Below are 27,102 nucleotides of genomic sequence, written 5' to 3' on the forward strand. Positions count from 1 at the left end.
TTTCACATTTGAAAATTTTCAAAATACTAGATCTCTTTAATAAGATATGTATGAGTCAGAACAAGCACATGAAAAATTAGTCTATGTGCAATCATTGTAAAAGAATATTAGGATGTGGGAGGCTCTATATATGTGGAATGTAGTGATACATGAAATTTAGAATTTTCTTCATATGTAAACACATGGAAACTGAATGTTATTTATTAAGTACACCAGAACTCCTTCCTGTGAACACAGGATTTTAATAAGTGTATTAGTCTTATATGCATAAATATTTCTTGCTAACTTCCTTTTATATGTAAATAACTGATAAGGCCTTATAAAATATCCAGGCATGAAAGAAAAAGAGTCATTGGCCCATGTGGCTCAGTGGTTGAGTGTCATCCCATGCACCAGGAGGTCACAGGTTCGATTCCCGGTCAGGGCACATGCCCTGGTTGCAGGCTTGATCCCCAGTAGGGGGTGTGCAGGAGGCGGCCGAGCGATGTTTCTCATCGATGTGTCTCTCTCTCTCTCTCTGCCTCTCCCTTCCTCCTGCTGAAATCAATAAAAACATATTTAAAAAAAGAAAAGAGTCTTTGGATTATATTGCCCTATATCGTAACTGTTCCAAGTTGGGAAAAGTGCTTGAAGCAAAGTTCTGAATGTGTGGTCCCTGGATCACTGGGTACCTGAAGCCCTTTCAGGTTGGAATTAGGTCAGGATTCTTTTCATAACAACGAAGATTTGACTTGCTTTTAAACTGTATGAAAATTTGAACTAATGATGGTGGTAAAACTGCTGGTTGGAATTATTGTATATATTTGAATATACATCGAGTATGATGTTGGCTGTAGGTTTGTCATTTTGGCCTTTATTACGTTGAGGTGTGATCCCTCTATTCCGAACACTTTGCTGAGAGTTTTTATCATAAATGGGCGCTGGATTTTATCAGGTGCTTTTTCTGTGACGATGTGATCATGTGGTTTTAATCCTTCTATTTGTTTATGGGGTGTATCACGTTTATTGATTTGTGGATATTTTACCAACCTTGCATCCCCCGAATAAATCCCATTTGGTCATGGTGTATGATTTTTTAATGTATTGCTGGATTTGGTTTGCTAATATTCTGTTGAGGATCTTAGCATCTATGTTCATCAGGGATATTGGCCTATAATTTTCTTTCTTTGTAGTGTCTTTATCTGGTTTTGGAATTAGGATAATGCTGGCCTCCTAAGATGAGCTTGGGAGTCTTCCCTGCTCTTGAATTTTTTGGAATAGTTTGAGAAGGATAGTGAAAAGTCAATTAGAATTGACTGACTACAAAGTAATACTGAATGTAAACTATAATTGAAAAATAAAATTTAAATAAAAAAAATAGAGTTGACTGAATCCCAAATGGACGAGTATTGATATTATCTCCCGATACGTAAGCAGTACCAATCAAATCTATCCATAGTTATTAGCAAAAGGAATTCCATGAATAATGCCCCCTTAATAAAAAGTAGGAAACTCACATTTTCTCCTTTGTCACCCTTGCTGCCCTTTTGTCCAGGTTCACCAATTTCACCCTGTATTTGAGAGTTTGAGGTAGAGTTTATCTCTCATGTCACACCAATGCATCGTCAGCACTCTCATCTCACGTTAAATCTGACACTGAGACAATTACATGCTATTGTTTAAGTCGTCAAAGTCTAGGTTCCCTCTGCTTCTCGCTTTCTGGTATTAACCACCATATAGACAAAAGTCCACTGGACTCTGAGGAGTATTGCAACTGGATTTTAATTTACAAAATCAATTTTGTCTGAAAAATCACTGCTATTCACTGATAACAGAAGTACACTGATGTACAAAAAAATATAATTGCACATTGATTGAAAATTATTTTTTCTCCTAGTTTTCAAAATGTTCGAATGTTGCACATTATCAGAGTACCACAAAAAGTGTTACAGCGCCTCACAGGAACATTAGAAAATATATTAAATTCTGACACAACAACAGCCACACATTCAGAAGGAAGAGCTTGGAATCTTCCCTGTTAGGAAAAGAGAGAGGCGCAGGGTTCTCAGACTCGCTGGCGGCTCCTTCTCAAGCCCTTGCTCGGCACCATCCTAGCAGAGGGCTGGGCATGGACACGTAACGCGCTAATTTCACATTTATTTCAGAAGCATCCGGAGTTGAGCATAAATGAGCACTTTGGGCACCTGTTTTTTCTCACTACCTTTGTTCTTGAACACACTCCCTTTCCTTGTTTACATCCCACCTGTTTCAGGGGAGAGCTGCTAAACCTCAGCCTCTGAAGTAAACATTTTCAGCACAGGAAGACGCAGGAAACTTTACCAAAGATAGCTTCAGATTTGGCATCTAGTCTTAGAAAGATTAAATTTAAGGATCTTGAGGGAAAATTCGCTTTTCACAGGATACATTAAGGAATAAAGAAGACCGACCTTGTCTCCGTCTTCTCCGGGGGAGCCAGCGGGCCCAGCCGGCCCCGGGAGACCCACGGGGCCCTGCACTCCGTCTCTGCCGGCGGGGCCTTGGGGACCCTTCTCCCCCTGGATTGAAAATCCAACAGACCGTTACTTTACTGCCCATTAACTGTTTGCCACAATTTTAAGGTGCAGCGCTAACAGTCATACTCAAATCCCTCCATTCTTTCATGACCAAGAACACTACCCTTGAGGTCAATGTATGTAGGAATCTCAGGCTGTGGTCCACAGATATAACTGATTCACTTTGGAATTTTTATTTTGAACACACGCTTTCTAACCAAGTATTGCATCTTGATAAATCAGATGCTGGATGTTTGCAAAACTTGGCCGAGCCTTTTACTCTCCCGTGGTGATACGGGGCAGTGGCTGTTAGGCCTAAACATTCATTTGCTCGTGACCCAACTTTGCAGTGTACAGCTTCAGGTGTCAACTTTTTACATTTTTAACAAATGCTTCATGGATTTTCCTACAGTTTGATATTTTAATTTATTGCTGCTTTCACTTATTCAAAATGACAAGGCTGCTAGCTTTTTTTTTGGTTTTTGGTTTGGTTTTGCTTTTTTTGTGCCTTTTTCTGTTACCCACAAATTCTGCCCCAGGGGACATGGCTTCATCTTAATATTCTAAACGTTTCCAAAAGATAATAGACTACATAAAATGATCATTTTAATTCAGGAACATTCAAGTAATATCACAAACAGCAATGAGAGAAGATCTCAGCCGGCCCGTGCATCTGAACCAACTTGCTAAAACTAATGTCCTCGTGATAAAAAGTATTTTTAGAATTATAGGCTTAAACTATACGTATTTTAAGACTCGCGTGTATACAGAAGTATTAAACTCATATTTTTGAGTATGCTGTCTGCAGTTTTCATCTACCTTTCCTGAATGAGTTTGTGTTTGAATCTTGGAGAATGAGAGAAGGCTATTTTTGTTTTAGAAAATTAATCTGATTAAATCGAAAGCAGGGACAAGATCTTGGGACGAGATCTTGACAAAGACACATAAACCCAGTGAACAGAATACAGCCCGTGATCACTGATGTATAAAATTTTTAAAACCCAGTAACTCTAAGATGAAATCACTGGTCAGGTGTTTCCCATCTCACTCACTGGAGGTGAAAACTCCCATCACATGAGAAGGGCAGCCACCTTCGATGGGTGTCCCTTGCATGGATACAACTGGAAATAAAGTTGTATTACAGGAAGAGTGAGAGACGCACACTTTTCTAATATACAGCAGCGAGGTACAGTTTGAATCAAAACTCCAATTTTATTCTTTTTAAAGGAGCCGAATCAGAAGCCTTTTACATTAATAATATCCAACTGTCTCGCAGGTATTAGGGATTCATAAAGTGTGGAAAATGTCATCTCATCTAATTGAAGTTGAAATTTTCTCTACTATAAAAATAAAAAAGTGTGTTCGTATGCCAGGCACACGTGCAGTGAGGACGCAGTGGAGTATGAAGGGCGAATATCCCTGAATAAAAAGTCCTAACTTGTGCGGGGTGCAGGGTAATGTTTCTCGCCTTGAAATTACTTACAGGAGCCCCCTTCTCTCCGGCCGGGCCGGGAGGGCCTTGGGGTCCTGGGCGCCCCGGCAGCCCAATGGGGCCGGCTGTCCCTGCCGATCCTCGCTCTCCTGGCGAGCCCTGCACAGGAGAGAAAAGGTGCGCTGTTAGCCATGGTGGAAAAGGCGATACCGGCTTTTTAGTGAAAAAAAGTGGAACCTTATAGCAAAATAAACAACGTAAAGGTGACTTGTAGACGATTATAAGATCATAAACAAAAACAGTTGTACTATTTGAAAGGTTAAATTCTAGTCCAATATTAAAGTTAGGAAATATTGATAAGATGAAATAATTTCAAAGGTATATATATATTTAATATTTTTAAAGATGTCATCTTTTTCATGAGTGTAAAATTATAAGATTAGAGATATGCGTTGGTCTTTTTAGAAGGTCTGTGAACATAATGGATATGTTTCAAAAAATATATAGGATCTAAATGCACTCGTCTAGTTAACAGAAGTTCCCCAAATTTGCAGGAAAAAGCACCAGCCGAATGTATACTTTCCTAACATGATGTGGTATAAAAATTAGGACAAATACATATTTCCTTAATTGGACACATTATGATGGGCAAGTACATAAAAATAACTCATGGCTTTTACTTAAGAATGCTTGTTGGTTTTATAGTGAAGTGTGTTTAATATTTAAAATTAAATGGATATTTTCGTGTCTATGGAGAGAGAGAATGCTGATTTGACTCAATGACAGTGTCTGGAGTTGGTAGGTATTATATTAATGTTTCTATTATACAAAGCTTAGCTATTTTCATGACTCCCAGGGAATATTAATAAGATTAAATTTCAGATTGCCATCTTGCTTATGGAACCTGCATTAAAATTAACAATGAAAATGTATTACTTTTCTGTAGTTAAACTACTGCTCATGGTATTGTCACAGCCCATTAATTTCAAAACGGTGGATGCAAACTTTTTCGATGGGTGTTTGCTCCCTAAAGTACGGTTGCCCTTTCCTTGTTCATTAGTTATTTTAAACATCCTGTAAGTCTAGATATTTGTAATAACACCATGCTCTGCAATGATTTTATTTCATGCATTTATAAACGAAAAGGGAAAATCTCCGATGATACACAGCGATTAAGCAAATCATATTACAGACTCGCAAGTCTTATTGAAGTATCCCCAGGCCAGCTTTGCAAAGAATAAGCCTATGAATCCTCTAGTTCCCACTGATTCTCTAGAGAAGTCCCACTTTTTTAAAAAATGAAAATTTAAACCCAGTAATAAAACGAGAACCCATTCCCACATTCCACAAAAATACACCGAGAGTCTGAGCCTGGGCGCCGACTGGGAGCACGGACTGTGCTACGGTGGGCGCCTGCCCTCGCCGAGCACACCGCGGAGGCATTTTCCCATACGGGGTAGACATCTATAGTGACAGAAATTACTCCATTTCTCTGTAACTGGCAATAATAAGGACAGATTGCTTTGTAATGGTCAGATCAATAATTACATCTAAAACAAGTATGTTTGGGCTTAAACATAGGTTAAATAGATACTGATAACCCCCACAAGGGTGGAATTTTTGCTTGTTTTTGTTTTTCGTTTTTTTCACCGATCTCCAGCAATTTGAGTAGTTGCTGGTACATAGTAGGTCCTCAGTAAACGAGTCAGCTGTGTGTCACCTTTTCCTTCCCAGCACTGGATGCACTAGCCTCCTCCCATCCTGAGCAAACCATTAACCTCTCTCTGACTCACTTTTCTCGCCAATAAAATAGGGACAGAAATAGCCTTTCGTCGGGTTTTTGTGATGTCAGTGGTTTTATGATATTTAAAGTTCTCTGAACAATGTCTTTGTGAAATGGTGAATGCAGCGGAGTTAGAGAACTGTTTCAAACAGATCTCGAATAACTGTAGAAGTGAAATGTTTTAAAGAGAGCACTGAGGTCCGGAGGTGACACTGGCGGCATGTCTGAGGCCAGGCTGCTAAAGGCAGGCAGAGCTTTTCTACCTACAGTACTTTCCCGCCTCACTTACTGCCTGTCAAAAGCTTAAAAGAGGGTCAGAGGTAAAAAAAATTAAAGTCCCCATCAACTTTTCATCTAATAATCTGAGTAATTAATAATGAGCATTGCCTAGATTTGTGAAATAAAGAAACTGATAAAGGAGTAAGCTTGAAATAAGATAAATTAATGGCCTATAACAGAGGGATTCATAGAATGACCTTGACAAGTCACCCACGACCAATGTGACAGCAACGGGAACACCCAGTCGTGGGGACCACGGCCAGATGAGTGGCATATGAAAACACAGGCACACATCCTCGCATCTAAGTGGAGTAAGTATAAGTTGGTAAACAAATTAGTAAGTTAATTGCCCTAGTGGTAACCGTTCAGCTGTAGTGAGGTTAAACACGAAGACGCCCTGCCAAACCAACCTTTTTTTATTTACAAAGTAACCCTGTTTACTCATCTCTCTAGGGCAGTCATGAATCTTTTACACATCGAAAGCGCTTAACTGGAAACGCCTCGGAGAAAAGGGGGCTGAAAACTCTAGAAGCATCGTTATCCCAAAGTGCGACTTAAGTAGCAAGGGACACGTGACAGGTTGAAGGTTCCCCGAGGCAACGGTGGGTGCGGGCTCCGGGCTCCGGGCGCGTGAGGAGCGGCCGTCCGCGGCGCCCCGCTGTTCAGGGCTGACTACCCAGCCCGGCCACGCGCCTCCAGCGGCAGGTGGGCGCTTACCTGCTCTAAAGGGCGGGGTTTCTAGTTCTCTGTTTAGTTGCTTGCTTTGTAATTTTAATTTCACTTTCCATTTGCAGCTGACATTCAGTGCTGTTTTGTAGGAGCCAGGCGATCAGCATAGTGGTTAGACAGTCACGGACCACACAGACTGTCCCCGGGAAGCCCAGCACCCTCGGGCGCCGTGCGTGGCCGTCACAATACTGCAGGTGCCGCTCTCTGTGCTGTGACGGGCCCGTCACGGCCGATTCTGGCTTCGCCCAGCCCCAGCCCCCTGCTCCCTGGGCGCCATCAGCACGTCCCCTGCCACCGAGCGTGCCGTGTGTCCGCTTTGCTGCTTCCGTCCCTCCCGTCCCAGCTCCCTGCTCTGGCCTCGCGGGGCTGGCAGGGCCCCCCTCCCCTCACGCGGTGGGGACAGGAGCAGGGGCCGCGGTTCGTGGTCTGGGAGCGGGAGGGGACCGGCTGCAACGCCCAGGCCGCCGGCTCCGGCCTGTTCCCTGGGGGCCCCACGCTCCGGGGCCTTTGGAGAGTCCGTGAAATTGGTGAACAGAGACCACCCCCGCGTTCAGTTAAAAGGCAGCCCAGACGGAGACACATAAACCAAACGTTCCTACGAACCGGAGCTCTACAAGGCAAAGGTGAACAAATGCGTAAGCAGCCCCAAAGGCTGCCCCTTTCTCTTTAAGGCCAAGTCGGCCGTCACGGCGAGACTAGTTTGTGGTAATTCCCGTTTTGCAGATCACAGCTAGTTCAGGTCGGACAAGCTGAACATTCTGATGAGATCTCAGGCACTGCCGGAGCCGAAAGCACAGACCCTGATGATTAACTGGAAGTCCTGTAATATCTCAGCGCCCGGTCACTGATCCCCACCACCATCTCCATCCTGTATCTTTCTTTTCAACCCTCACCCAAGGATGTATTTTCCAGGGCTTTTTCAGAGAGAGTGGAAGGGAGAGAAAGAGAGAAAGATCGATATGAGAGAGACACAGAGACTGGTTGCCTCCTGCTCAAGCGCAGACCAAGGCTGGGGATCGAGCCTGCAACCCAGGTACGTGCCCTTGGCTGGAATCGAACCCAGGACCCTTTAGTCCGAAGGCTGACGCTCTAACCACTGAGTAAAACCAGCCAGGGCAACATGCTTTCTCTTTAAAAACATAGCACAGGACTGGATTAGTCAGCAGGTGTAACGCTTCGAAAAACTTGGCCTTCCTTGTTCGAGGGATAAGCAAAAGGCGGGGACAAGAAGGCCTCTGGAACGGCTGTAGGAAAAAGTTAGAACTGATAGGAATTGTACAGGCAGGGTTTATAAACGCCTGAGGAGAGGTGCCAGGGAGAAGAAATAATAGCCCACAAAGAGGAAAAGCGGGTCCGAAGCCTCGGGGAGCAGTCGTGACACAGGAGTCGCGGGGAAGGGGTGCGGGCGATGCGTTACAGCATCGTGGGCGTGGGGCAGGTCTCCCAGCCGCCGCGGGTCCGCCCCCCATACTTCCTGCGCGAGCTCCCGCTTCTGGGCAGCATCAGAAGTGTGGCCGTAAGTAGAGGGGGCTTCTATGGGGAACACTATTCTATTTCTTTCAGTCGTCTCGGTTTTTGAGAAACAATGGTTGACAATGAGAGGATCCCATAGCAGAAAAAATACATAGACAGAGGAGAGATTACGTAGGGAATACGTTTCCTTAATGTTGCTTTATGAAAATAAAAAAGGGGGGGGACATCTGTAATGCTTTCAGCAATAAAGATAAGTTAAATATATATATGTTTATGTACATAAACATACACGTATATATGTGGTAGAAGCCATCTGAGGATTTGCTTGCATAATATATATCTATTTGCCTGTATTGCACGTTTACATAAATATAAAGCGTGGGTTCAGTGTGTGTTCAACATGTGAGGAAAAGGCTGCCTTGCCCTCTCTCTTGCTGATCAGCACCTGTCGTTTTGGGCCTTGTATGTGCATCACGACAGCCACTTAGTGAGCAAACCCCCGAGCCCAGGAGGCAGGGCCGTGCTTGGACTGGTGCCTGTTACCAGCTCTTGGATACAGCATCGTGCATACGGTGAGCATGTGCAGTCTGCCAGGCTTTAGAAGCCCAAAGTCACAGCACCCTGTTGGGATGATTTTGTCTTCGGTGAAAGCATTAAAAATGTCTCAATATATATTTACTCCTAGTAGCAAAACCTTTAAAAAAACTATGACATCCCAGGTCTGTGCTAAGATGATCCAAACAGTGATGAGCACTTCAGGACTCTGTGTGGCTCTCAAAAAATTGCTTTTTGTAATAAAACTGATTTTTTATTTATAGCTCCAACTCCAACATAATTCCTTTAGGCGAAAGTCATTTTTCTCATCTTGGCTTCTTTGTTCTATCTTTTAATATATCACTTATTTGTAATTTGTTATTTTATCTACTTCCTATCTGTCTTCCTCCATAAGCCATAAGCTCTTTGTAGGAAATGTCCGCCTAGTAAATCTATTTTTCAGTTTAAAAGATTGGTATGTTCAGATATTTATTTAATTATAGTTTTTCCACAAAAAGACTTATAGCAGCTTACAGGGGAGATATAAAATATAAATGACTATCAATAAGAAATAGTTAAGAAAAATAGATAAGCAAATAACTTTTTATTGGCATAAAATAGAACCAACAACGGTAGTAATCTAAAAATGCGTACTACAGGCCATGATCCATTGGTGGGTTATGAAATCAATTCAATGAGTCATGTCCAGAATTTTAAAATATTGACTATACTAAAATATAATAGAGAATATGAAAGTATATCACAGGTACTATTTTATATAGCGAGTTGTATTAAAAAAGTTATAGTCTTAAACCAAAGAGTTATCTTCCGTATTATCTCAGCTTTGACTCCATGATTTCTGTAAGCTGAAGCAAAAAGAGAAGGCCCTAGTCTTCATAACTTATGAAAATATATACCAGGTAACTGATGACTAAATTACAAATATTTCTCAAGCTAGGATTCGCAAGAGATTCCTTCTGGGGACATTCATATCAAGGGCCCTGCCTAAAGCGATCTCCTGTGTCCTCAAGCAGGACGTCTGGCTGATCAATGCTACAGGTCACTGTTCCTCTGAACACGTGCCGGTGGCCTCACAGCTGGACCTGGCCGAGGCCAGGAAACTCGCAGGTACAGGATGTCACAGTAACAGGATACGAATAGCCTGCTCCATGTTTCTGACCAAATGGGTTATAAATAAAGAGAACGGGTGTCCAAGGATTCAACCTGTCCCTTTGTTTAAGTAGTTTAATCTTAGATTCATTCGAATTAAGTATCTGTTATAAAGAGCACATATAGGAATACTGAAGCCCAGTGAGCTGGAATATTAGCTCCTCTGACTCGCTTCCTTTGGACAAAATTGTTCATAGGAGTACAGGAGACTCAAGAGGACTTGGAAAAATGAAAGTAAAGGAGGGGGAGAACTTAAGTAGATATTGAGTGTGAAAGAGACAAGATCTGGAAATGAGTCTATGGAATGAGCTACTATGGATCTGTGTCTTCCAAGGACTGCAACGTTGGGCAAGTTATTTATGTTCTCTAAGCCCCGGGTCTCTTGCCTTTAACAGTGGAATGATAGCATCTGCCTGGCCGGGTTGCAAAGACCAAATGAGCTAACGATTGTAAAGTCCGTAGCATTGACAATAGAAAAAATAAACTTCTAATCTTATTTTATTTTCTATTTCCTTTACCGTTCGCATTCTTTATTCACATACTTTCCCCCCAAGGACTCATCAGTTTAGCACTTTTCCCTCATATGAGTAACAGCAGCATCTCCATCCCTCTCTGCCCCCGAGTCTCAATCCTGCACGTGCCACTGGTCAGTGTCCCTAAGGCAACGTTAGTACGAGACTGACGTAAACTCCGATCTGTCAGCGTCAAGGAGCTCTGCGGGAGAGTCTAGTACCTGTATCGGTTGTGACGCAATTTCATTCCCTCTCACCAGCTGGCCTATTATTTCCCTCTGATATTTTGATGTCACATTATTTGCAGAGTAGAGCCTGCTTTCTTTCTTGCCAAAGCCATCATGCCCCTGATTCTTTGTTTTTAATATTAACTTCAAAGTAACCCACAGCACATCCTGAACCTCAAAAAATAAGAATTAACATGGACCAATTTTCTGGATAAGTTAGCGGTTACATCCAGAGACTCAGTGGCTTTTTGGTTTCTTGTTCATTTTGACCTTAGCCATTTGCAATAAAAGCTTCTCAGAACCAGATTTCACATGCACGGTAACTGCTGTGAATGGAGTAAACGGGGGGGGGGGGGGGGGGGGGGTTTGCTGGAAGAAGGGGCAACATGCAAACTGCTCGTCCTGCAAAGTATGAAAGATCCCGGTAGCTGGAGAAGCAAGCTCACCGCACGGGATTGGAGAGGAAGAGGCAGGCAGTAGGGAGAACGAAAGCCTACGGCCACTGGCATCAAACTGTGACGACACCGGTGGCCACAAGGAGCTCGGATGCCGAAGGCGGCTGGGGACCGTGAGGTGTGCGAGCAAAGGAAGCGCAGCTAGGGTGCGGGTGCCGCTGCAACGGTGGGCACAGCTGGCGGGAGGGCGAGGGGCGGGCCGGGAGATGGGCGTGGGCACAGAGAAGGGGGCGCATTAAAGAGACGCTTCGAACGTGGAACTCGAGCGACTTGAGCGTGTGCAAAGAGCCCAGAGACCCCTGAAGGCAGCCGTTAGCTTTGGGGGCTGGCGACGTGAAACGAAATGGAAAGAGGCCCCAAGCGCGCAGTGTGGCGGCTCTGGGTCCTCGCTCGCGCAGAGCAAAGGGCCGTGCGCTGTGGCCGGCCGCCCCCGCCGCCTTCCCAGGGCCCGCGCCGCTCAGGACACGGCGGGGTGAGAACCCGGGGCGCTCGCCCGCCAGCTGTTCGGCGCAGACACATGAACTGACTGAGGAAAGCGATCTGGACGACATGCACGTGCACACTTCACACTGGCGCGGTCCTTAAACAAGCACGGATGAAATTCAAGGCTCCTGCGGTGCGCAGAGCCAGACCAACTATGACTTCTTTCGGGGTCCTCTAGGGGCAAGCCAGCCCCTCCCACCCTGACCGCGGTGGCCCGGTGACCGTTTCCCACCCTCAACTCCCCGGCAACTAAATCAGCGGAGACCCGCATCGGCTGCGTGGCTGGCGCGTGCCTACCTTCCCCCGCGCCGGGGGTCACAGCGGGCGGCGCTGAGCCTCGGCTAGCGCTCGCTGACTCACAGTATACGTACCGCTGGCCCTGGGGGGCCCTGGGGGCCTTCTCCTCCTTTCAGTCCAGGGGTGCCCTGGGGTACGTGGGAAAAACAACAAAGAAAATGAGTTGACGCGAACTGAGCGTAAACAGGGGAAGATGTGTGCGCGGTAAAGGGAGGGTGTTGGGAAGGGTTTGACACAAGCACACACTGCTGTGCAGACATGGCGGTCAGTGCACATGCTTCCCTTAGTTATTCATGAGTCTTCACTTAGTTAAAAACACCCCCGTGCTTCTAGGAAGCATTTCATTCATGCGCCATATCTACACGCTGACCGTACCTGAGCTCCAGGAAGGCCTCGTTCACCTGGGAAGCCCCGTAGTCCTGCTGGGCCGTCTTTCCCTGAGATACCCTGAGGACCTGGGTCGCCCTGAGGAATGTAACATAGTCCGTCACCGGGAGCAACGTCTGTACGTTTCCACAAACAAAACTGCTGTGACCTCTAACCTCCCATGAATCAAACCCGAATGCCATGACCTCTCATGTCCTGTGAGTCAATCCCTAATGTCATGACCTCTAACCTGTGAGTCAAGCCCGAATGCCATGACCTCTAACGTCCTGTGAGTCAAGCCCGAATGCCATGACCTCTAACCTGTGAGTCAAGCCCGAATGCCATGACCTCTCATGTCCTGTGAGTCAATCCCTAATGTCATGACCTCTAACCTGTGAGCGAAGCCCGAATGCCGTGACCTCTAACCTACCGTAAGCAAAGTCTGAATGTCGTCTGCGGTGAGAACGTTACGGGAAAGGCCACATACATTAAAACACACTGACCGCTCCCTGGATTTCAGGGCGTCTATAAACGGGAGGCGGTACAGTCGATGGAGCTACCTTCTGTCATTGCTCAGTCGCGCCTCAAAGTACACCACAGTGAGTATTTAATGACGTTTCCTTCTCGCACTCATTTAAGCACCAGGCCAACAGGCAGCCAGTCCAGCCATGGACAGGCCGTAAGGAAAAACCACAGTGAACAGCAAACGGACGTCGTCCCCGAGGATGCCCCTGCCCATCTGTACCTTTGCACCTTCCTTTCCTGCGGCGCCTGGAAGACCCTGCTCACCGGGAGGCCCGGGGGGGCCCGGATGTCCACGTTCACCTATGGGACCAGTCTCGCCAGTGGGCCCCTCAATGGAAAAGGAAGAGTCGTTAGATTGCTCTTTTATCTTAGCAGAGATAACAAGACCCCCAGGGAGTTTAGCGCTCCCCCTCATGGTCACGATGTTGGTCTTTCTCCGGGGCTTTCACGATGTCCTACAAAGCACTTCCCGGGACGCACTGGTGGGACCATGTCGTGGAATCTTGGTTAGAATCTAGTGTACGAGGGAAATACACAGAAACGCAGAGAGTGTTTTCTTTGTTCCATACCAGAAATGCTCCAGGGGCAGGCCAGCCCAAGTATTGTTAAAAACTGTGGTTTTAAACTATAGTTTGCTCCCTTCTCTCTTTTTTCTAAGGTGTCTAATGAGTTCAGGCGTAAAAAAGGCATCGGTACCACACTGGTAGCTACTCAATGAATCGTGACTTCAAAAGGAGCTCAGGTTCCCTAGAACCCAAACAACCCAAGTGGTCGTCCTTGGAGTTTCCTGAGAGGAGACCTCACTGTTGTTCATCCACATTCGTTTGAAAAAACTTAGAGCGAGTGGCAGGGGGATCCCGCTGGCAGCTCCTCCCGGCCGAAGGCTCTAACAAATCACCCGCTGCCTCGAGCTGCTGCAAATGCCACAGTGAAAAACGCCGGGTCATTCACCGGTCCCCTGGGCAGAGCTGCTCTGTGGTGCTAGAGTTTAATGAGCTTTCAGGTGTAAATAGAGAATGGAGACCAGTGCTCTCTGTCTCCACTTCGACACAGCAAGGAGGAGGAATTAAGCTAAAGATACACAAATGGGAAGCCTGCAGATGTTCGACGGGAGCGTCTTTCTGAAGTGGCCAAAGGAAATCTGCAGATGCAGACGATTCTCTTACCCTTTGGTCTTGGATGAAGAGCCATCTGGCCCAAATTGGAGTGGACCTTTTTAGGTTTAAATTCCTTTAATTATCTATTGCTGAAAGTCCCCAACTTACCATCCACGTGCAGTCATTTCCCCCAAAGTAAATTTTCCTTCAATATTTGATCAGAATTTAATAGTAAGGAACGTAAATTGGATCCTAAGGTAACGGCTATCACCACTGAGACAAAAGTGAGCAGCGATTCACACAACGGGACCAAAAAAAAGTGAATGTCAAGTACTCCCATCAGTATCGCTCCTTGCAAATCACTCCCTCTGTTTTAACATGAAACTGTGATTACATTTGAAATAGGCCACTGGATCTTCTTTCTCGAAAGGGCCAATAAAAATAATCCAATGAAGGTGCAAACGCAACAAAACACCTGCTGCTTTTATCACTGATGGAAATCATTTTTATAAAGACAAAAATATTAAGAAAAATACAATATATTACAGTTATTAAATTTTTAGAAGAAAATTGTGCCCAAAGCTTTATCTTATACTTCTAATCTACTTCTAAATTAAATTTATCCTCAGAAACCTGAAGTCATTTTGTAACTTGAAATTCTTGGAAAAGAGGGTGGCCAACCTATTTAACAGAGCACTTGGGTTTTGAGCAGATGTTGCCACGGTCAGACTTTCATGTTCACTACTGTGTGAATTTTCTGACTTATTTTTATTATTTTTCTTCTATTTTATTCAATCAGTTCAGTAAAAATCGCTTTAGCTAAGTAACAGTTTGCTGAAGTTCATTTGATGTAAGCAAGTGGCATATATCACAGTGCTATCGGAAATGTAAAAATACATCATTTTCCATCGTAACAAAATGGGCAGAGATGAAAGTATAAACAGAAAAATGAATCTTGTTAGGGAAGTAAAGTAATGCAATGTACCTGTGGTCCAACAACGCCCCCTGGCCCTGGAGGGCCCGTCTTGCCTTGAAATCCCTAAGGAAAGAAAGCGTAATCCGTTAAAGCTCTACAAGGCACAACACATAAGTGAAAATTCTCTGAGGTAACGGAGTATCACACGTGAAAAGAAAGTCATCTTTTGGTTAAAATGTTTAATGTGTTGTTATTTTCCTGTTCTCTTTAAAATTCAAAATTTACCATCTTCATTATTTCACACTATCGTCCAATGATTACTTTCAGTAAGATGAAGAAATAACATAACAGGATGGAATGATGCTGGCGTGGAAACGTCCTTTGCCCTGTTCTAAGGGTCAGCAACACAGGCCGGCGTAACTAGCCCTGCTCCTGGACGAAGTCAGTGAAGATGATCAGACATTCTCTCCAACAGCCACTGATTCTGAACACAGATAATACCATCTGTGAAGCTAAAGCACTTCTCCCTGCCTTCCACCAATCTCGTAAAACAAACGCCACATGAAGTTATACATATAAAAAGAATATTTGGCACGATTAGTAATCACCTCTGCCTTTTATCAGTGTTCTTTCTTAAAACCCCAAAGAATATACTGACAAATGTATCTCGCATGTGATGAGTCATTAAAAGTGGGACCCGGTCGCTGTCGGCCGCATGTCCTCGCGGAGTCGAGCCTCTGGGCATGACTCTGGCCCCTGGGCTTCTCTAGCCTCACGGCTTATTCGTTCGGCACGCCCGCGCTGTGGCTGGCAAACTTCCTTCCCATGTGAGTTACGTGTGTTTAACAGGCGGAGGAACAGATTCAACACGCTGACGGAAGGCCCTCCGAAGAGCCGAATCGAAGCGCGCGGTGTCTGCAGGAGCTGTGCTCCCCGTAACGCCGACTGCACGTGCTGAGGCCAGAAAGCCCAGGGCAGCACCCGGCTTCCAGACCGTCTGCGCGTCAGGCCCGTTCCCATCATCCCTCCAGCGACTGGTGGCCCGGGGCGAGCGGTGTCCAGAGTCCGTCTGCCCTCGGCAGCCCCGCGCAGCCCCGGTCCCCACGCCCGTGCCTCTCACGGAGTCGGTCCGCCTCACGCTTGGCCGTCCTCTCTTCCTGCCGCCTTCTCTTTCCCCGGATTGTCGTCTTTTCCAAAGACGTGCCCAAGGAGCGCAGCCTCAGTGCTGTCACTTTTGCCCCGAGCCACGTGTGAGGAGTCCTCTGCTCTAGGACCCGCTCACTCACGGATCTGGAGGTGCAGGGCCCCCGCAGAGCTCCCCTCCAGCACCCATTTCAACTGGACCTTGTTCTTCCTATCAGCCTCCTCACTGCCCAGCTTTCACATCCACACACGGTAACTGGGGACACAGGGCGCGGCCTTGGTCTCCAGCGACACATCTTTGCTCTCGGTGATCTCTCCTAAGTCTTCCATTGCTGCCCTTCCGCGTCTCCGCCTTCCCTTGAATTCTTGGCTGCAGTCTCCATGTGAATGGGTGACCGATCCAAGAAAAGCAAAACCTTTAACAATCTCACTGTCTTCATTGTCTGCGTGAGGGTCAGTAAAGGATTTGAGACTGTGCTTCTGGGAGAAATTTGAGTTGTTTCAGTATAATAGAAACTATTTCTGATAGTTCCTTGTGGCCTTAAAAAGCTCTGAATTCTAAGCCTTCAGATTGAACCTTCAATTCAAGGATTTCCGATCGAGGACAAAATTAAAATATATTAAAAAAATCATTTTTAAAATAGAGGAACACATATGTAGCAAAATACAGCTGCTCTAGATTCTTGTGCAAGGTAATCTTTTGAATCCCAGGCAGCAGACACACACACACAAAAAAGGTGAGAAAGTTTCCTGTAATAAGGTTATCAACTATTGCTCCTAAAAGTGAATTTAAATTTAAAATACAATTTTCCAGAAATAATTCTAGCCTCTGTCTAGGAGAAACTACTCAATGAGAACATCCATCCTAGAACCATTAGTTAATATGCTATTTTCCCTCTTTTGTTTAAATTTAAATATGTAATACGGTTAGTTTATATAGAAGCAGAAGCACTTAGTAAACTGAAGACAAAAGGGATTTTATAATGGAAATTCTCTAGGCATCCCTCCCTTCAGAGACATTTTGGGAACATTACTGAGGCATTCCCACGAAGCCCTACCAGGACTTAGTTAAAAGTGATCGACTGCAGGATTTAAATGCGCGCGCACTTGCAAGGCTGGCTGTGGATTCTCCTTCAGAGAGTTTATTTTACGCTCCTCCGTCGCTCTCTCTCCCAGGAGAAAACCCAAACAATTTTCCTCTTAGGTCTCACTAAATCCTTCTGGACTGTATTTTTGAAATCCAAGCCTTTGAAGTTTACATTTGGACAAAAACTAGGAAGCTCTTCTACCAAGAACTGTGTCCTGGTGAGCAAAGCAGGACTTGGGCTGCTGCTGACAGACCGTGTCCCCTACTCAGAAAGTTCGTCCTGTTTCCAGGTTTGTCATCTTAGACGGCGACACGGCTCCTAACGCATCGTCCTGCTCTGAGTTCCCTCGCACTCAAAGGCAGTCAGCATCGCGGTTTCCTTGCGAAGGCTGGATTAAAGAAATCAGCGGTGAGAAGCAAAACGTGGCTCCAGGTCAACATGAGCATCCACGATGGTTTCCTTTAGCCCCGCACCCCACTGGAACAGCCAGGCGCGGGGCTCAGGAAGGGCGCGGGATAAAGTCAACACGCGCATCCACGATGGTTTCCTGTAGCCCCGCACCCCACTGGAACAGCCAGGCACGGGGCTCAGGAGGGCGCGGGAAAAACCACGACCCCACCAGGATCCGCGCGGCATGGCGGAGCTGCCAGCATCCCCTCTGCCCAAATCATTTATTTAATCTTCTACTGTTTGTAATTTTAAAATAAAATTCAGTTACATGTTCCCATGGACGCTTTTCTGCTGGAGGCAGGAGGATGCATGTGACCTAGTTCCAGACCAATTACAGCCGTGTGGTTTCCACAGCAGAAAACATTTGACCCTTTAGTGCTGGGCAGGAGACTGTATCACGTGCGTGGCTTATTTTCATGTGTTTCCTCTAGCGAGTGGGAGGGTGACAGGGCTGGGTGGAAGACACCCGTAAACAAAGACTTCGGTGACAGGGTCAAGGCTGACAGCCTTGCGGAGGGGTCCAGAAGACAGTGGGTCTTCCCATTAGCTCATCCCAAGGTGCTGTTATTGACCATAAAGGCAACCAAGTCAACAACCATCCCATATCCTCAAGTATAGCCTTTAAGGTGTTTAGATACAAACATGTATCTATTTATGTGTTTTAAAAATATATTTTAATGAAAGGTTCAGTGGCATTAATTTCTCCATTGTCCTTAACCTGGTAACAGAGCTGTTGGTAATGAAGTAGCTTTCCGTCACAAGATGAGGGGCCGGAGGTGGACAGTTTCAGTCAGAAGGGCGGGTCACTTACCGTCTCTCCACGCTGCCCCGGGTGCCCCGGCAGGCCATCCTTCCCCGGTGGTCCCTGAAATCACAAGTATACGCACCACGTGTTATAAACATTTACGACCTGTTCTAAGGCATTGTTAGATAATTTTCTTGTATTTTCACTACATAGCATATTTTGAAGTTCTGTTGATTCTGTATATCTCTCTTTAGTATAATTCTCTTTGAAATGAGATCAAGAGAAAATTGTAGAACATTTTACATTTTTTCATCTTTTTATCTTTTTATAAAGAACATTCATATACATTTGTTTTTATTTTTGCCAATATGTTAATTCCTCAGTACTGCTGATCTGTTCCTAATTCAGTTTCCGGTCCATCCAAGACTTGCATACGAGAGAAAGACAGTGTCCCCTAGTGGTGGCCCGAGCATCTAACCGACAAGAATGAACAGAAACAAACTCTGTTATAAACAAGGGCACTGTACCTCTCGATTGCGTCAAGGAAAGGAAGCAAGGTACTTTGCTCAGTTTTAGAAGTCACTAGGACCAATTTCCCCCAGTAGGTTTTCTCACATCATCTTGGAAGCGCAGTTTACTAAGCGCTGGAGAGCAAAGCTACTGCGCTGTCCCCGTTTGTAAAGGGTCTTTGTCACGACTGAAGAAATTAATGAAGCAATTAACTAAGTACTTAAAGTAAACAACCCTGGGAGGTTCCTATGGTTTAGACCTTAGTCGAGGTAGACTGCTTCTTCAGACTGCATTATGAATTATTCATCCTACTCAGAAACCAACATACGTATCAAGTTTACATCTCAAAACATGCTTAATAGATATAGGCAGAAACAGTCTCACCCTCGTGGGTAAATGAATAGAAACGATCATTTTAATAACCACATTTTAATGATGACAGATATACGTCTCGTGATATGTTAATGATTTAAAGAAACCTCTTTCTTTAAACAAATACATTATGTACATGAATCTATTTTTAAATATGTTTTTAATATGTTGAGTTGGAATCAAGGAATTGTTTAGAAATAAGCTCATTTTCACAACCGTGTTCTCCCACTGGAGAGAGCCTTTCTCCAGCGTGGCAACCACACTTCAAGGCTTCCTGGCCTTGCCTAGGACCAGTCTGCTCCCCCATCACGTCGCTTTGGACACCCTGGTTGCCGGGTGAACTAACAGCTCTAATTAAAGACCATGGTTACAGTATTTCACTAGGTCATGGCTTGCTCAGTGATTGGCTCATGTTTTCCAGTGATTCTGACGCTCTCCTCCCCCCAAAACCAAAGCTGGAATGTTTTCAGCCAAGGCCCCCAAACATTCCGGGGTGTCACTCAACCATTCCTTCTTTCCAAAGCATGTGAGACACATCTACGTGTTAGGCCCTGGGTGTAGGAATATAAGCTGTCACTCTGCCCTCAGTTTGAAGGGGAAACAGGAATAGGTAGTTAATTCCCAGTAGACTTCATGTAGGTTCACTATTTCAGAACAGTAAATAAAAACAAGTTCTCTGCTTTATCACTGTTTTGCTATGTACAGGAATAAATGTGCTATCAATTGTGGGCAGTGGTAAAAGTTTTAAGTATAAACATAGAGGGTAACAGTTCAAGGTAATAAATATGAGTCAGCCTCTCTTCCCAGTGTACTAAAATGCCTCTCAAATGGGTTTTGCCATCAGCATGAGCCAGTTATGTGTTTTCTAACAAATCTATAAAAATAAAAGTTAACTATCTCAGTATTTTTGCTGGTGTGAGAAGTATAGATTACACTTTTATTGCAAAATATCATAACCCTTTAAAACAGGGCTCTGAGATCTGCACCACCCTGGGATGAACGCAATGCGATTTTTAACATCTTCCCTGGACATCCTGAAGGGGGCGGTGCAAACAGACTCCATGAAGAATTCATCCCATTAGTCTTGATGTAAGGATGTTTCCTGCTATATAGTGATCAGTCCCAAAGAACTGTGGTAGCTCCACACTGCTATCCAATAAAGTAAAGCAGGTTAATTACCAAGTAACTTCATGGCATTCATTTACAACTAATAATTCTGTGGATCAGCACTGGCCGCCGCTTTGATGTCGGTGGCGAAGGGCAGAGGTAACAAATTCATCTGAGGGGGGTGAGCGTTTTCACCAAAGCGACCTGAGAAAAGGTCCTTCTAAGTGGTTGTTGGGGGGGCTGTTTTCACTTCCCATTGGCGCTGAGCTTTGATTTTCTTCTTCCTAAGCAGAATGTATCTTAGAGAAATCTTCACAGCCCCAAGTTAAAATTATCTTAAATGGGGCAACCGTGTGCTGACACTGACACGACATTAACATCCCACGCACTCCCCCGTAACCCGTGTCTGTACGTGTGTCGGTGTGTATCGCACATACACACACACACACACAGGATACATGTCGTGATTACAGTGAAGACGAGCCGATTAGTGTGCAGAAGAGGAGCCTGCCTCCAACCCTCCGCCCGGTTCTTCCTTCCCTGCCAAGGAGATGAAGGCACTTATTTCCTCGGCGCTGTGAAAATGCAAAGCAGAGGAATGACCGGTTCTTTTATTCCACGCTCTCCTGTTTCCCTCGCCAGAGAAGCAGAGCCTAAACGTCATTTGGTTCAGCGGTGAAGGCAACGGCCCCCAACAGTGGGCGTCTCCGGCTAGAGTGCGCGCCGCAGGCGCGGGCACTTCCACTTCCAGCGCCTCTTCCAGCTAAACGGGCGCGGCCCACGCGCAAAACTCGCCCCAAAGCACGAGGATGGGGGTCAGGTGGCCTTGACAATAAAATCACACGGCATGAGGGTGACAGCTGTTAGCCATATGTACGAACGGTGTGAATGTCGAGCTACGCATGTCGCTAGTTTCTATGTTGCTAAACAGTGGTCTTTCACGTGGCTTCAAAACACTCTGAAAAGAATCCGATGTGTACAATCGTTTTGTAACTGTTTTCAGTTCCCTGTACGTGAAACTTCGCATAATTTAATATTCCATTTGGACAAACCTGACATAGTGGGTGACCAACCTTATGTGCGTTATATGCTATATTAAATATATATGTATATATTATGCTATATTTAATATTAGCTATTTGCATTGATCTTTTTATAATGCAATAATACAGATAACGATCTGCTCTTGATCTGTTTGTGGTAATAAAGTAAAACTGTAGCGTTAAACTAATATTTTAAACATATTGTCTGAAAATTACTGTAAAAAAGTAAGAGAGCGCCTTAACATTTAATATTCAAGTCAGTATTTCCCAATAAATAATTCATCTTCTGATGATGTGAGCTGAAGTCTCAGTTGAAAGTAGCAGTGGAATAGAGGGTTATTCACACTCAGTAAAAATTGGGAGAGCATATTTATTTATTTATAAATTACTTCCAACATGTTCAAATATATAATGTAATCACATGTAACATTTATTTAAAATTTGAACATCTTAATTTAGAATTTTCTGAACTGTTCCTTTATGCAAGACTTGTATTGAACACACCCAAGACCTATTGAATCAAAACCTACATTTCTAACAAGATGCCAACCCAACGCGATTTGTATGCACACTAAAGTCTAGGCTAGAACAGTGATTAGCAAACTTTAGCATTCATCAGAACTCCCTGGAGGTTTGTTAAAAACACCCTGGGCCCCTCCCCTAGAGCTCTGATGAGGTGAGTGAGGCAGGACAAGACTTTGCATTTCTAACAAGTCCTGGGAGTGCCGATGCTCTGGTCCAGGGACCATGCTTTGAGAACAGGTTCCTTAGGTAGGTGGTGCTATGGTCTGGAAGCTTGTGTCACCCCAAATTCTTATATTAAGACCCTAACCCTCCAAGGGGATGTTATTAGTAAGGTGGGACCATCGGAAGGGGCTTCAGTGGTGAAGGAGGAACCCTCTTGAATGGGATTAGTGACTGACAAGAGACGCTCCCGAGAGCTCCCTCACCCCTTCCGCCAGGCGAGGAGACCAGAAGCCTGCGACCCAGAAGTGGGCCCCACCTGAGCTGCTGGCACCCTGATCGTGGAGTTCTAGCTTCCAGAACTGGGAGAATTAATTTCTGTTGTCTATAAGCCACCATTCTGTGGTTTTTGGTTTATAGGAGCAGAAAGAGACTAAGTGGAGAAGTTGATCCTAACTCTCAAAAAAAACCTGAATAGGTTTCCGAGAAAGGCAAAAGGAATCAGCTGAGCCCTGACATGTCCTCTATGCCCGAGAGCAGTCAAGTGTAAAAATGAAGGATTTCAGATAACTTTGGGAAGATATATGATAAAACTCTAAACAAATTTTATAAAAGGGACATGATTCAGGAAGGGTTATCATTACATTTTCTAAAAAGAATGCATTATAGAGACAAAATAAAAAAGACAAAAAAATAAATCTTACTGTGATGTAAATTATATCAGAATGTTGGTGAGTGTTTAGGGAGTGGTATTTTGAAGGACACATCAGTTGTAATAGTTTTTTATGCCACCCATCATATTTGTTGCAGTAGGGGAGTCATTGAGAGAGTAATATTCATGTTGTTCTATGGTTTGACATACTTGGAAAGAGTATTTGTAAGACATAAGTACATTATTTACAGAAATACTTGGTAAACACCATAAATTGAAAATATCTATAGTCTCTGACCTTACTCATTGCGATTTTGTTTTATAGGAACTGTTGTCAATATTTGTATCTAAAAATGATTTAAATATAAGCTATGACTCTCAAAAATTTCAAAACGTTCTCAAATGAAGAAAAATCGAGAAAAATTCTCACACTTACAGGAGGGCCTTTTGGTCCGGGGAATCCGACTGGCCCCTGCGGTCCTTGAGGGCCCTGAGAATAGAAAACAGGGAAGTTGACGGATGTGCCCTACGACACCTGGACGCCGTGCGGCTCGTTTCCACGGACACAGCGTCCTCCCTGTCCCGAGAGCACCACGCAGCACAAGAGCATCTGTGCCTGGCGCAGAGCAAAACTGATGATTTATCACACCACTCAGTACCAAAACCACACAGCACGGCCGTGGTCTCAGCTTAATACTGTAAATATTTAGAATTCATGCTAAAAGTGTAAAACTCAGATGCACCAAGAGGTCCCACAGGTTCTCCGCTTTTAACATTGGCTAGAAACATCCGAGATGGAAGACTTCTCAATTCAAATCCCCCCAAAGAGAGCTTATTTTTAAGGATTGACTTTATATTCTGATTTTAGTCATATAGAAATAAAAGGAAAAATAAGTGATTTCCTCAAAATGACCACAGAAGATGCCTTTAACTAACCTCTGTACTTAAAATATGTTACTTTTGAGGATGTCAATATCTCATTTTACTCACGTATAAACTTCTTTGGTAGAGAGATGAAAAGAACATCGTACAATTCTCGCTAACATTCAATCCAGATACACATTTATAATGTCATTCTTGATGTTTAACTATAATTATTCAACACTCATATTTACATATCTTCAAAATGCACAAAGTCAGTAGACCTTATTACAGTGACTGTTGGTGGCAGCAATAGATTGGTAAAAGATAATCCTTTATATGCCCCAAACATATTAAAAAGAAGATAATTTAAATGTCTTAAGTAATACAGTTAGGGTAGGATGTATGTATGTTTAAATAAAAAATAAAACTTACTAAAATTGGTCTTTGGTAGAATTTACTCTTTTCAGTTTATCAATTTAGCCTTCCCAGGCTTTCAGTTATACATTATAGGATAATTCTGTTTTTTGTTTTGTGAAACATCTATTACAAATTTCAAAAAATATCAGAAATATATTTCTATGATTGCATAATACTCAAAATAATTATAGAATATTAAGAAATGAGACTAATGTCTCTGACAGGGATACGCTTTAATATTTAAAATTCTTTCAAGAGGATAGCGTTTAAAAATCTGACTACAAAAATGCTACATTTTGCCCCCAAAAATTAAGTAAAGGGCACGCTCACTCGGGTGTGTTTAGCTTGATTTCACATCAATTGGGACTCAATCTACTAAATAGTTTTTCTAGTTCCTGGAATAGATGTTTTATCTTGATTCAAATGCACATTGATTGTGATTTAACGGCCACTGGCAGCTGGCATTTTCCCAGCATCATGCTGTCGGCCAGCTCCACGGGCACCATGAGAGGCAGCGTGGACCACAGCACAGCAGAGAGGCTGGGGTGGCACAGGCCTACTTAAAGGGAAAAAATATGTCTTGGCTCGAGTATAAGCGTGACATCGTAGGCCAGCTGCCCCCATCATTTCTCTCATTTCTGTGACAGTGTCAGTAGCACACAACCTGTGTTCAAACAAAGATGACTCTCTTTGAGGGGAGTGAACGGAGGAACAGGACCCTCCCACCCTGCTGGACCCTGGGGGTGGCCCTGTGGGTGGCCCTGCGGATGGCCCTGCGGGTGGCCCTGGGGGTGGCCCTGGGGATGGCCCTGGGGATGGCCCTGGGGGTGGCCCTGCGGATGGCCCTGCGGGTGGCCCTGGGGGTGGCCCTGCGGATGGCCCTGCGGATGGCCCTGGGGGTGGCCCTGCGGATGGCCCTGCGGGTGGCCCTGGGGGTGGCCCTGCGGATGGCCCTGGGGGTGGCCCTGCGGATGGCCCTGTGGATGGCCCTGCGGATGGCCCTGCGGGTGGCCCTGCGGATGGCCCTGCGGATGGCCCTGCGGATGGCCCTGCGGGTGGCCCTGGGGGGGGCCCTGCGGATGGCCCTGGGGATGGCCCTGGGGGTGGCCCTGCGGGTGGCCCTGCGGGTGGCCCTGCGGATGGCCCTGCGGATGGCCCTGTGGATGGCCCTGCGGGTGGCCCTGGGGGTGGCCCTGCGGGTGGCCCTGGGGATGGCCCTGTGGGGGGCCCTGGGGGTGGCCCTGCGGATGGCCCTGGGGATGGCCCTGGGGGTGGCCCTGCGGATGGCCCTGCGGATGGCCCTGCGGGTGGCCCTGGGGGTGGCCCTGCGGGTGGCCCTGGGGATGGCCCTGTGGGGGGCCCTGGGGGTGGCCCTGCGGATGGCCCTGCGGATGGCCCTGCGGATGGCCCTGGGGGTGGCCCTGCGGGTGGCCCTGGGGATGGCCCTGTGGGGGGCCCTGGGGGTGGCCCTGCGGATGGCCCTGGGGATGGCCCTGGGGGTGGCCCTGCGGATGGCCCTGCGGATGGCCCTGCGGGTGGCCCTGGGGATGGCCCTGCGGATGGCCCTGCGGGTGGCCCTGGGGATGGCCCTGCGGATGGCCCTGCGGGTGGCCCTGGGGGTGGCCCTGCGGATGGCCCTGCGGATGGCCCTGGGGGTGGCCCTGTGGGTGCAGACCCCCGTTCCTTTCCTAGAGTAAAGGCTGTGGAATGTTCGTACGGACTCCATGCGACGTGACTGCACCATACTTACTCTCTCCCCGGGAGGGCCAGGAGGGCCGTCACCGCCCGAAGTGCCCTGCCAATAGCAACAAGAAGAAAAAGAAGAAATCAGCTTCGATGCCTCCTGGGAGCGTCGTCTTGGACGCCGTCGCGGCAAGGCCGCAGTGAGACGCGGCCAACATTACCTTCGGGCCAGGCTTCCCGGTGGGACCTCTGGCGCCCCTGGAACCGCGAGGACCCTGCGTAGGAGAGAAGATGCTGTTCAGTGCCGAGCCAGTGGCACCCAGCACATTTTTATTTCTGGAGAGAACGATCTTTGAAAATTACATCCCAAATGAAAAGCATGGTTTTCAACGAAAGGCACCCACCGTTGGGCCGCGCTGCCCCCGAGGGCCCGGTTTGCCAGCGACGCCCTGCCAAAGACAGTTCAGTGTCAGTAAGGGCGGCCCGGGGAACCGTGTCTCATGCAGGGAATTTACACTAGCGAGTCCAGAGCAACGTAAGCATCATACCCGAGCGCCCTTCTCTCCGTTGGCACCTGGGAACCCAGGGAATCCAGTGGAGCCCTGAAAGAATGAGGCAAGTGCACCATGAGCATGGCCACCGACATCCTGAACCGCAAGCTGGAAGCCTTTGGGGACACAGCGATCCCCACAAGCTGACAATATTTAAACCGAAAGCATAACTTTAATGTGCCGTACAAACTCCATTCAAAAATTTAAAAATGAACTTACAGGGACGTCGGAAATCCTGGAAGCATTGAAGGTAGGAATTGATAAAACATATTTTTAGTTTTCAAATTTCAGTAAAATAATTAATCAAAGATATCATTTGTCATATTAAAAAATAGCAATTACAGGGCATTTTGTCCACAATAAATGGTTGCCTTCTAAGTCCTCATATGTACTTAGAAGAATTCAACTCCGAAGAATTCTAGGTCCCCAGCATGCACAAATTTTAAAATAACATTATAAAGTATTTTTCCTGAATTAGCATTCTAGTGTGAGTGTATATATCAATTTTTAGTTGAATTTTCTGCCTTTAGAACTGGATCAAACCATAAACGCTGAAACCGTCCCTCCACCCTTCCTGTCTGATGTCTGGATGTGGTCAGAGCTAGCTGAGGGTCTCAGGCAGGCGTCCAGCAGGACGGTCCTGCCGGGGGAATTTCAAAGACGTACATTCAAGACTTGTCTTTGTCGTGCGGTCCCCCAAATAAGTTGGGTGTGTACTTCTCCTCTTTGAACAGTTTTAGTTTTTATTCTGCAGAATGAGGGCAGCCGTCGGCATCTAAGGCACTAGGGCATTTGTGGGAGGTCGGAAGGCAGGCGGGCGAGGTATAAAATGATAATGATAGATGGCGATAAACCGTGGCTCCTTAAAGACGCCGCAAGCACAGGGGAAGCATCGTGTCAGCTCATCCACAAGCGGCCACATTTCAGAGACGACATATAACATAATCCCCCGTTTACCCTGCGCACATGCTCGGATGCTCATCT

At 45.7% G+C, this 27,102-nt stretch overlaps 1 protein-coding gene across 5 annotated transcripts in view; it reads right to left on the reverse strand.

The window, feature by feature from the left end:
• COL11A1 (collagen type XI alpha 1 chain) overlaps positions 1-27,102 on the reverse strand; it is a 131,049-nt gene that overhangs the window by 36,424 nt on the left and 67,523 nt on the right. For all 5 annotated transcript variants that reach the window (XM_081121700.1, XM_081121701.1, XM_081121702.1 and 2 more), the window contains 13 exons: positions 26,116-26,169; positions 25,972-26,016; positions 25,789-25,842; positions 25,635-25,679; positions 23,040-23,093; positions 18,302-18,355; positions 14,879-14,932; positions 13,017-13,124; positions 12,281-12,370; positions 11,980-12,033; positions 4,015-4,122; positions 2,427-2,534; positions 1,497-1,550 (listed from right to left, as the gene is read on the reverse strand). In XM_081121700.1, coding sequence (XP_080977826.1) covers positions 1,497-1,550; positions 2,427-2,534; positions 4,015-4,122; positions 11,980-12,033; positions 12,281-12,370; positions 13,017-13,124; positions 14,879-14,932; positions 18,302-18,355; positions 23,040-23,093; positions 25,635-25,679; positions 25,789-25,842; positions 25,972-26,016; positions 26,116-26,169 — 882 coding nt within the window. The remainder of the gene's footprint in view (positions 1-1,496; positions 1,551-2,426; positions 2,535-4,014; positions 4,123-11,979; positions 12,034-12,280; positions 12,371-13,016; positions 13,125-14,878; positions 14,933-18,301; positions 18,356-23,039; positions 23,094-25,634; positions 25,680-25,788; positions 25,843-25,971; positions 26,017-26,115; positions 26,170-27,102) is intronic.

Source organism: Miniopterus schreibersii (genome assembly GCF_964146895.1).
Source record: "Miniopterus schreibersii genome assembly, chromosome: 19".
Lineage (NCBI taxonomy): Eukaryota > Metazoa > Chordata > Mammalia > Chiroptera > Miniopteridae > Miniopterus > Miniopterus schreibersii.